The 11,360-nt window shown below is 48.6% G+C and overlaps 1 protein-coding gene across 7 annotated transcripts in view; it reads left to right on the top strand.

Moving 5' to 3' along the window:
• Nucleotides 1-11,360, top strand: part of Ppfibp1 (PPFIA binding protein 1) — a 168,942-nt gene that overhangs the window by 109,913 nt on the left and 47,669 nt on the right. For all 7 annotated transcript variants that reach the window (XM_029570322.1, XM_029570323.1, XM_029570321.1 and 4 more), the window contains 2 exons: nt 9,071-9,157; nt 11,226-11,339. In XM_029570322.1, the coding sequence (XP_029426182.1) occupies nt 9,071-9,157; nt 11,226-11,339 (201 nt within the window). The remainder of the gene's footprint in view (nt 1-9,070; nt 9,158-11,225; nt 11,340-11,360) is intronic.

Genomic DNA, 11,360 nt, shown 5'->3' on the forward strand with positions numbered 1-11,360 from the left:
TGTTATTAGGACCATTTCTTCATGTACGGTAGAAAAAGAGGACTTGGCTAGGATTCCGTGTATCTTATTTTCTTGTTGCTGTTATAAAATACTTCACAGTAGCAGCTTAAGGAAGAGTTTATTTTAGCACATGAGTCGAGAAAGAATCCAGTCCAGCCTGGTGTGAAAGACAGAACAACAGGAGTGTGAGGTGACTGGTCACATTGTGTCAGCACTCAGGAAGCAGTGAGGTGACAGGAAGTGGAATTAGGCATGCTCCCAGTGACCCACTTCCTCCAGTGAAGCCCCACCTCCTAAAGGTTCCAGGGCCTTCTAAAACCACCACCACCGGAGGCCGAGTGTTTAGACACACGGACGCTGTCGGGGACATTTTAATATTCAAACCATGACTCTGTGTTCCTTCAATTCCGAAATGACATCAACTTTTATCTCACCATTTTATTTTTAGTAGCAATATTTATCATTTTAACCATTTTAAAGTGTGCAGTTCAGTAGTACTAAGTTTGTTCACACTATATTGCATTTATCACCATCCTCCACTGGAGAACTCTTTCCGTCTTGATGGAGAGCTGAGCACCGGTACCATCTAACACCATCCCTGTGGCTCCTGCCTCCGCCACTGCCCCTCCTGTCCTCTCTGACTCTGTGGCTGTGACAGTTCTGGTGTCCATCCGATTAGTAAAAGGAGAAAAGAAAGAAGTAATACCAGCCAGTGTGTAGACGTGTGTGTGCGCATATGCATGTGCTTGTACATGTGTGTGCTTTTGTGTGTGTGTGTCCTCATTTTAAGATCTTAAAACATGTCCCGACTTCTGAAATACCAAGTAGAAGGTATGAAGTTACAAGAACCACAACCTCTGCCTGTTGGGTCCTCGGTGCTGGCTCAGGTTCAGTTTTCTGGCAGGGAAGGCTGCTGTCCAGGTGTAGGACCTGCTTCCTTCCTGCCTGGGCCCCCCCCCACCTCTTCATGTCTGTCCCCCCCAACCTCTTCATGTCTGCCCCCCCAACCTCTTCATGGCTGTCCTCCCCAACCTCTTCATGTCTGTCCCCCTAACCTCTTCATGTCTGTCCCCCCCACCCTCTTCACGTCTGCCCCCCCACCCTCTTCATGTCTGCCCCCCCAACCTCTTCATGGCTGTCCTCCCCAACCTCTTCATGTCTGTCCCCCTAACCTCTTCATGTCTGTCCCCCCCACCCTCTTCACGTCTGCCCCCCCACCCTCTTCATGTCTGCCCCCCCAACCTCTTCATGGCTGTCCTCCCCAACCTCTTCATGTCTGTCCCCCTAACCTCTTCATGTCTGTCCCCCCCACCCTCTTCACGTCTGCCCCCCCACCCTCTTCATGTCTGCCCCCCCAACCTCTTCATGGCTGTCCTCCCCAACCTCTTCATGTCTGTCCCCCTAACCTCTTCATGTCTGTCCCCCCCACCCTCTTCACGTCTGCCCCCCCACCCTCTTCATGTCTGCCCCCCCAACCTCTTCATGGCTGTCCTCCCCAACCTCTTCATGTCTGTCCCCCTAACCTCTTCATGTCTGTCCCCCCCACCCTCTTCACGTCTGCCCCCCCACCCTCTTCATGTCTGCCCCCCCAACCTCTTCATGGCTGTCCTCCCCAACCTCTTCATGTCTGTCCCCCTAACCTCTTCATGTCTGTCCCCCCCACCCTCTTCACGTCTGCCCCCCCACCCTCTTCATGTCTGCCCCCCCAACCTCTTCATGGCTGTCCTCCCCAACCTCTTCATGTCTGTCCCCCTAACCTCTTCATGTCTGTCCCCCCCACCCTCTTCACGTCTGCCCCCCCACCCTCTTCATGTCTGCCCCCCCAACCTCTTCATGGCTGTCCTCCCCAACCTCTTCATGTCTGTCCCCCTAACCTCTTCATGTCTGTCCCCCCCACCCTCTTCACGTCTGCCCCCCCACCCTCTTCATGTCTGCCCCCCCAACCTCTTCATGGCTGTCCTCCCCAACCTCTTCATGTCTGTCCCCCTAACCTCTTCATGTCTGTCCCCCCCACCCTCTTCACGTCTGCCCCCCCACCCTCTTCATGTCTGCCCCCCCAACCTCTTCATGGCTGTCCTCCCCAACCTCTTCATGTCTGTCCCCCTAACCTCTTCATGTCTGTCCCCCCCACCCTCTTCACGTCTGCCCCCCCACCCTCTTCATGTCTGCCCCCCCAACCTCTTCATGGCTGTCCTCCCCAACCTCTTCATGTCTGTCCCCCTAACCTCTTCATGTCTGTCCCCCCCACCCTCTTCACGTCTGCCCCCCCACCCTCTTCATGTCTGCCCCCCCAACCTCTTCATGGCTGTCCTCCCCAACCTCTTCATGTCTGTCCCCCTAACCTCTTCATGTCTGTCCCCCCCACCCTCTTCACGTCTGCCCCCCCAACCTCTTCATGTCTGTCCCCCCCCAACCTCTTCATGTCTGCCCCCCCAACCTCTTCATGTCTGTCCTCCCCACCTCTTCATGTCTTCCCTTTTCCCTTTTGCCGACTTATTTACTTTTGCTTTCATTCTCTGTGTGCATTAGACGACACACCTTGGAAGGCTTGGGGTGGAGAAGAGGGGACAGATAGGGAAGGTTCTGAGTAAATCAACGATGACAGGTGTGCTCTCCGGATCCTCATCTGCTTTCTGTTGTTATTGTTATGCTTTGGGCTATAGCTGAAGCCTTATAAGTTCTAGAAAGTATTTGTTGTTTTATAGATTTTTAAGCTTAAAAATGTGAAACATAAAGATAGAACACAACCAAAAATTAAAACCAGAAAGCAGTTATCCATCCAGCAATAAATTTAAATCAACTTCAGTTCTTCCAAGTGTGCATAACACTTTACCGTTTATGGAACATCATTTATTATGAATACAGTTATTAGGCCCCTGCTGTATGCCAGGCATTATTCTAGGCATCAGGAAGACAGTGGGGTGTTTTGTTAGGTTGATTGAAGACAAATTGGTATTGATTCATGATGCAGACATTTCGTTGGAAAGACTGAAAATAAATGATATAATCATGATAAATAAATGGTGAATGTTAAAAATTAGGTGGGGAGAAAAGTGAATGTGTATGATTTCAGATGTGACAGTGAGAGCATCCGAGAGTGCGCTTTCTGCTTAAACACCAGCAAAATGGAAGCAACCGAGACGGTCACCAGAGTGCCTTCCGCATACTCCAGGTGGCAGGATAAATCCACCTGGCTGGCTCGATGGGTCAGCGATACACCGCTGGCCTTTCTGGAAAAGAAGTATCACAGTCTAACTTGTAACCTGAATTCAGACATCTTTGTTCTCAGAAACATGGTGTATATGGCATGCTCATGTATGTTCACCTGTGTGTGTCTGTCTGTGTGTGCGCCTGTCTTCCTCGATTGCCTTCCTCCTCATACTGAGGCAGGGTCTCTCAGTTGAACCTAGAGCTCATCGATTCAGCTAGTCTAGCTGACCAGCTTGCACTGGGGAACCTGTCTGCTGCGTGCTTCTCCTGCCCTGGCAGGCCGCTGTGCCCACCCAGCATTTACGTGTTACTGGAGATCTGAGCTCAAGTCCACATGCTGTACAACAAGCACTTTACCATCTGGGCCATTGCCCAGCTCAGACATAGTTTGGTTTTCTTTTTTTAACTTCTGGGGGAGGAAGCCAGAGCCTTGGGTACACTAGGCAAGCTCTCTGTCACTGAGTTGTACCCTCAGCCTGCAGAAATACTTTTGTAGACCAGATTGAACACGTTAATGGCAGTGTCTTGGACACAAGTCATTTTATCTACAGGTTCTCTTTGCTATGGCTGGGGGCCCCTGGATGTCGTAAGTTCCTTTCTCACTGGGTGCTGGGTGCTGGCGTGAAGAAGGGCTGAGACAGGAAGTAGGAAGAGGCTGAGGAATGTGCGGGGAGCAGGCGTTCTGGGTTTCAGAGTGGGATGTGACTCCCAAGGAAACCAGGAAACCTGGACCTTAAGTCTCTGGGAGACACTCCTGGCACAGACATCAAGTATCTCCAACAGGGAGTATCTAAGAACAGAATGCCTCTAGTTACCAGGTTGTGTAATGAGCCGCACTGCCACTAAAAGATGGTGTGTACTGTCTGTACTGTCATTATACCCTTTCAAGGCTCAGGACCATCTTGGAAGAGGGGGTGGGAAAAATCAGGGCAGGAGGAGGGTGGTGTATTGTCAAAGGCTGGCCACTGCACTGTTGAACCCAGCAGCTGTGATTACCTGAAGGGGACCTGCACAGCTGGGCTTGTTTGTCAATATTACATCATTGAAAGGGGTTGGGGTTCCTGGCGTCTGTCCCTTCCTGAGTGGCTATAGACAGCTAATTACAGGGGAGAGACATTTTCTTCAGTGTATGGCACTGGTAAGTTGTCCATGCTCCCGTAAGTAACCCTAATTAAACTCACTGGGTCACACAGGCTCACACAAAGGTGTGGAAAGAGAGGAGGGGACATGGGGGGGCAGTGAATGGAACAGAGAGGTGATGAGGTAACTAGGATGAATGCATCATGTATGTGTGTAAATACAACGAAACCTTTACATGTAATTAACATATGCTAGCGAATGCTTTAAAAATCAGTGTAAATTGGGTTGGACTCTGAGAACATTCACCTCAGCACTGTTGGCCGTGCTGTGACTGGAGGCATGTGCCACCACAGCTGCCTGATCTGGCTTTCAGGTGGAACCCAGTAAAAGAAGAAAGCCAAGTGGCCGTGCAAAAACTAGGAAGCTGACTGTGGGCTAGCCTCAGGAAAACAGCACTCGAACTAAAGTAGCAAATGGGCCAAGTGGAAAACTTTGGAGATTGAGTGGCATGCAGAGGTAGAGCTAGTCTCTCTAACATCATGTAAATTTGAAATTAACTGTAATAAAGGATGGGTTAGAAGTGGAGGCCCGGAGGCAGCTTGCCAGCATCTGTCCATCTATTACATTCTTACACTTTTGTGTGTGTTTATAATATTTAATAATTAAAAGAAATGTGTTATAAAAATACTTTTCCCTCGGGCCTGTGAGATGGCTCAGTGGGTAAATGTGCTTGTCACCAAGCCTAAGGATCTGAGTTCAATCTCTGGGACCCGCATGGTGGAAAGAGAGAACCAACTCCTGCAACTTGTCCTCTGACCTCCACATGTGTCCATGACAGGTGCACTTGCACACACACACACACCCCACACACACCCAAGACCACACACACACCACACACACACATACCACACCCACACACACCCCACACACCACACACACACACACCACACCACACCCACCACACACCCCCCACACACACACCACACACACACACCCCACACACACCCAAGACCACACACACACCATACACACACATATCTCCGTGAGTTTCACCACACACACACCATACACACACATACCACACACACACACCCCACACACACCCAAGACCACACACACACCACACACACACATACCACACACACACACACACCCCCCACACACACATACCACACACACCACACACACACACCACACACACACACCACACACACCCAAGACCACACACACACCACACACACACACCACACACACCATACACACACACCACACACACATACCCAAGACCACACACACCACACACACACACACCACACACACACACACACATAAATAAATGAATGCAATAAAAAGCTTTGCCCTGCTGGGGGTGGTGGCGCATGCCTTTAATCCCAGCATTTGGGAGGCAGAGGCAGGCGGATCTCCGTGAGTTTGAGGCCAGCCTGGTCTACATAGTGAGTTCCAGGACAGCTGGGGCTACAGGGAAACCCTGTCTCAAAAAGACCAAAAAAAAAAAGCTTTGCCCTTAGATGGTGAAAGGTTAGGTTGACAATGGTTTGGTGATACCTGACACCTGCCATGTGTGTTCAGGAAATTCATATTCCCAGATGAGATCACTCTCTATGAAGGATAAACACTTAGATATTTGTCTCCTAATCCTGCCAGGAAAACTTGACAAATAGGGTAAGTTTTTTAAGCAAATCAAAGTGTCAGTGTGACTACCGAGCCGGATGTCCCACCCCAATCCTCCTCTGGGTCTGTTGGGATCCCCAAATTGATCCCAGTGTTGACCTACAGTCAGCTGGGTTAAAAGTTGGCTGTAGGGGTTGTCTGACGCTATTTTAAATGTATTTCTGAGAATTTGGATATGGTAAGTTAGGGTGGTCTCTAATGCTTTGGACTTAAAAGTTTGTAGTAAGGGGCTGGAGAGATGCTCAGTGGTTAAAAGCACTGGCTGCTCTTGCAGAAGACCTGGATTTGATTCCCAGTACCCACATGGCAACTAATAGCCATCTGTAATTCCATTTCCAGGGGGCTATGACATGCCCTCTTCTGGCGTGTGCAGGCCATGACACTGGTACACTTGCATACATGCAGGCAAAGCACTCATACACATTAAATAAATTAAATCATCAAATCTTGAGTCCTACAGCACTTGTAAATATCAGTGCAGTCTTCTGTTCACTCTTCTATTTACGTCAGTTTTCAGTATTTCACTTTGAAGAACCAGTCTGAAACATTTCATTTTTATATCATATTTGTTTTGAGAGAAAACGCTAGTGATCTGCCTATAATTTCTTCCACTCAGAATAAAGGAGCTGGGGCTGGAGCTCAGCAGTAAGAGCACGTCAGTGCTTACATGTGAGAGCCTAGATTCAAGCCCCAGGATCACAAAGGAAAAGGTTGATACGCTTTGTGTTGACTCCGTGGCACATGACTATGGTCCCAGACACTCAGGACTGAGGCAAGAGGTTTGCTTGAGCCTGGGACTAGCCTGGTCAACAGAGGGAGACCCCTGTCTCTTAGAGAAAAAGAAAGCTTTGCCTCCTGTACTAGCTGAACATAAAGCGTTTTTTAACCTAACGAAATGTATGTTTATGAAACATTGCCTGTGTGGGATTTTAAAAGCAGATGCCTCTTCATGTTCACACTCAAAACGAGGACTTTAAAGCTGACCAGGGCCCACCTTGGCACTTTCAGAGATTAGGAACATGCACTCGGTGCCCTGGCAGTTTTCCAAGCCTGTCCTCAGGAGTTATGAGTGGTTTATGGTAGTCCCTGGGACGGAGGTCATTCAGAACACGCCATCAGACTCTTGCCATTCAGTTCTGGGCACTTGAGTTAACAGCAGGAACGGAGCTGTGCTATGGACACTGTGGAGCTGTGCAGTCAGCAGCTGGTGTAGCATCCCACCCGCCCCAACACGCACGCACACCTGCCGGTCAGTTTCTCAGTTTACTGTGGGTTCTGGGCAGATGTAATCCAGTGTGCCCACACCTTCAAAGGAGCGTCCTGAGGCCCCCTCTCTTCTCTTCCTCCTCCCTCTCCCTCCTCCCTCTCTTCCCCACTCCCTCCTCCCTCTCCTTCATTCTTTCTCCCTCTCTCTTCTTCTCTCCCTCTCCCCCTCCTGTCCCTCCCCCTCTCTCCCTCCTCCCCCTCCCTTATCAATTTTCTTTTGTTGGCTTTCATTGTTCCCAGAACTGATTTTGGGAGTGAAAAGGTAAAAGGTAATACAGGTTAATTCTAAACAATAGATGTCACATCAGATATGCACACACACCCCCCCGGGGGGTGGGTAAAGTGAGTATGGGTTTTTTTTGGGGGGGGGGAGGTCTTAAAGGAGTTGTAACTCCATTGTTGTTTGAAGGAAGATTCAGGAAATTCCAAGGTCATTATTGTATGGTTATGAAGCGTTTAAATGACATTGTAAGGGAGGCAGCACAAGCTGGGCTGGTGGTGCAGGTCTGTAATCCCAGGAGGCCGAGGCAGGAGGACTGTTAGTTTTAAGCAGCAATGGGCTACATAGTGACACCCGGACTCAGACGTTGGGGAAGGAAAACAGGAAGGGGGTAGGGGAGATACACTAGTACTGTATTTCAGAGTGGCTATCTAGATGTCCTACGCTTTGTGAGACTTTTCCAGTGTCTCATTTCTTACCTATAAAAAAATCTAAGAAAAACTACTTCTACCTGAGCGGCTCCTCCTGGACATTGACACTATGTGTAAACAGACCAAAATGGGGTTTTTTTAAAAGCAGGCAGGGAAGAGATGACAGAGAAAGACTTTAAACGTTGGTGCGTGCGTAGCGCTGAGCCAGGTGCTCCAAGGTTACAAGCTGATTCCTGGGTTTGGGGTAGGAGTCCATCAAAGGGTTATACAAACAGACAGACATGTAAGAAGTGAGTGAAGGGGCTGGAGAGATGCTCAGTGGTTAAGACCACTGGCTGCTCTTGCAGAGGACCTGGCAGCACCCACGTGGTGGCCAACAACTGTCTGTAACTCCAGTTCGAAGGAATCTGATACCTCTTCTGACCATCTGGGCATTATACGCATGGGTGCACTTAGATACGTGCAGCCAGTATACTCATATATAAAATAAAAATAATAAGATATTAAAAATAAATTGATTTTTAAAAAAGTTAATGGAGCCAGGACAGAAGGCAGCACAGTGCTGATGAGTAGCTAGCCAGTGCTACGGGGGAGGTCGCCATGGACTGAGGGTTAGGCTTCAGGGGGGAAGAGGGAAAGCCCTCTGGAGGCTTCTGGAGCTGGAGCCGTCTTGTGTTTTGGAGGCCGAGTAGCAGAAAGCAGCTGTGCATAAACGACCGGCTCGTCTCCTCCATGAACAGGCTTTTCCAGTCCCGTGTGCAACTGTGGGTGGAGTGGACGGACGGCCATCACAGGTTACAAACCACCATCCACACCTAGAGTTATGATGCTGGTCATTCAGGCAAAGGGTGGGGGTGTTCTCATAACCATGCACGTCCAGGGCTGTGTCCGCAGCAGCTGCTGTTCTTCAGGGGCCCGTGGTTGCTGCCTGCTTGGAAGTGGCGTAGGTGGTCAGTTGTGTCAGTTGTGGTGTCAGTTGTGTTCAAGTGCTCTGTGTGCCTGTCTGACTTATTTTGAAGTCAATGAATTCTTGTATTTTCCACTCTGGGAAAGACAGCTGTGCTGCATTTAGTTTGGCCTCTTGGAACTGAAAACATGGTCTTACTTATTCATAGTGTGTCAGTGCTAACGGACAGGGGTCGTCACCTATATTAATTATCTCCTTTTTTAGATGAACGGACACCTGCCTGGAAATGGAGATGTGTACCAAGAAAGGCTCACTCGCTTAGAGAACGACAAGGAATCCCTCGTTCTTCAGGCAAGTGGCGCTCCAGGTCGCTCTGTTCCCAGGGTACAGCGGTTCTCACAACTTAGGATCAAAACTGGAACAATTTACCCATACTAAACTGCATTATTCTCTAAACAATGTAATAACTATTCGTGTGGCATCACATAGAGATGATTCACAGTATAAGAAAGAGGTGTGTGTAGGGTGTATGTAAGTACCATGCCATTTTAGGAAGAGACGAGCAGCTATGATTTTGGCCTCCGCAGGGATTCTTGTAGCAGCCTCACACATTCCAAAGGAAGACCGTTCTTACAAAGACTACCAAAGATTGAAATGGTGGATTTGCTTACAGTACTCCAATCAGTTACTGATAGATGCTGTACAGTGGGAGCCAGGTGTAGTGTCTCACACCTGTAATCCCAGCTCTCGGGATGCTGGGCCAGCCTGGGCTATAGTATGAGACCCTCATCTCAAACACAAGACAAACAAGAAGTAGTGTCTGGACCAGCAGTGCTCATGGGGTTGGGCGGACTAGGGGACCAAGGGTGTGTGTCTCCAACCCAGAGGAGTTCCTCACCTCTGCTCCTCTGGTCTCAACTCAGGCTTAGTGTCATCTGGTCTGACTTAACATCATCTGTCATCAGATCTGATTTTAAATACAATTGAAAATATAATGGAAATTCGGGCTTATGAATATCTATAGTATAAAAATCTCAGTAATACATATATCTCATTCTGAATACATATTCAGCTTTCAGGTTTTTAAAATGACCCCATGGGCCAAACAAAACGTTGGCATGAGCAGAGCCTGCTGTGGGGTCCGTTTGTTCCCTTCCTCGTGATGTTTTTAAATGCAGGACAAATGTTTTCATTTCTGTATTTGGAACTAAATGAAACACAGTGTATTTACTCAGCCGGTGATCACGGAGAAGAGACTAGAGGAGCTTTGAACACTGAGGGAGAAGGGGACCCTCCTCACTTCTCAGGACCTCTGAGTGTGCGGCGCTCACCCGGCTTCCTCTCCTTTCTTCTTCTCTTTCCTTCCTCTCCCCTGTCCTCCCTCCCTCCCTCCTTTCTTTTTTCTTTTATTTAATTTATTTTATGTTTATGAATGTGTTGCCTGCATGTATGTGAGTGCATCCGTGTTGTGCAAAGCCCATGGAGGTCAGAAGAGGGCGTTGGAGCCCCTGGAAGTGGAGTTACAGATGGTTGTTAGCTGCCATGTGGGTGCTGGGAACTGAACCCAGGTCCTCTGCAAGAGCAGCCAGTGCTCTTAACCACTGAGCATCTCTCCAGCTCTCCTTTTTCTTTTTGGTACTAGGAACTGAACTTAATGTCTTGTTACATGCTAAACATGCTCTCTCACTGACCTGTACCTACCCACCCCTGCTCCTTAGCTTTGACACATTTGTGATCATGATGGTCTTGAATGATCTTGTAGAACTTGAATTCCTTATCACCACCCCCTCCTTCTTGTATCAGATTGAGTGATCCTTGATAACGTGTTTCAGTATTAGCCTCTTTTCCTATATTAACCTCTAATACTACTTCCTCACCTCCTTAAAAACCATCACTGTATACACCCTTATAATGTAAGTGATTTTACTATGTAAAGTATCACACATTTCTGATCAGCACCAACTTGCTCCTAAATTGAATAGGAATCGTTAGATCATAAGGTAACATATGGGACTGGGGGTGTAGCTCAATGGAAGAGTGCCTCCCTAGCAGACACGGGGCCCTGGGTTCAAGCCCCAGCACATTCACGCCCAAAGCAACACATAAATATCAAGGGGAAGGACCACTTCCAGCTTGTTAGTTATTGGGAGGGGGGCAGTTAATGTGTTTTGTTCTGCAGCCCCAGCTGGCCTGGAACTCACTGTGTAGACCAGGCTGGCCTCTATCCCATCGAGATCTGCCTGCCTCTGCCTCCTGAGTGCTGGGATCAGAGGTGTGTGCTACCACATACCCATCTATTTCTCGGTTTTTTAAACCACCATGTGAGTGTTGAGATACGAGGTTTTGTTCCAGTAGAGAATAAAGCATGCTTTGTCCCAAAGCCTTTCCAACTCATGGGGATCCTTTGCTTTAAATCCAGGTAAGTGTGTTGACAGACCAGGTGGAGGCTCAGGGAGAGAAGATTCGAGATTTGGAGTTTTGTCTTGAAGAGCACAGGGAGAAGCTGAATGCCACAGAGGAGATGCTGCAGCAGGTACAGATAGGTGGGGGGGGT

The sequence above is a fragment of the Nannospalax galili genome, unplaced genomic scaffold (genome assembly GCF_000622305.1).
Source record: "Nannospalax galili isolate Female #2095 unplaced genomic scaffold, S.galili_v1.0 scaffold763, whole genome shotgun sequence".
In the NCBI taxonomy this organism is placed as follows: Eukaryota; Metazoa; Chordata; class Mammalia; order Rodentia; family Spalacidae; genus Nannospalax; species Nannospalax galili.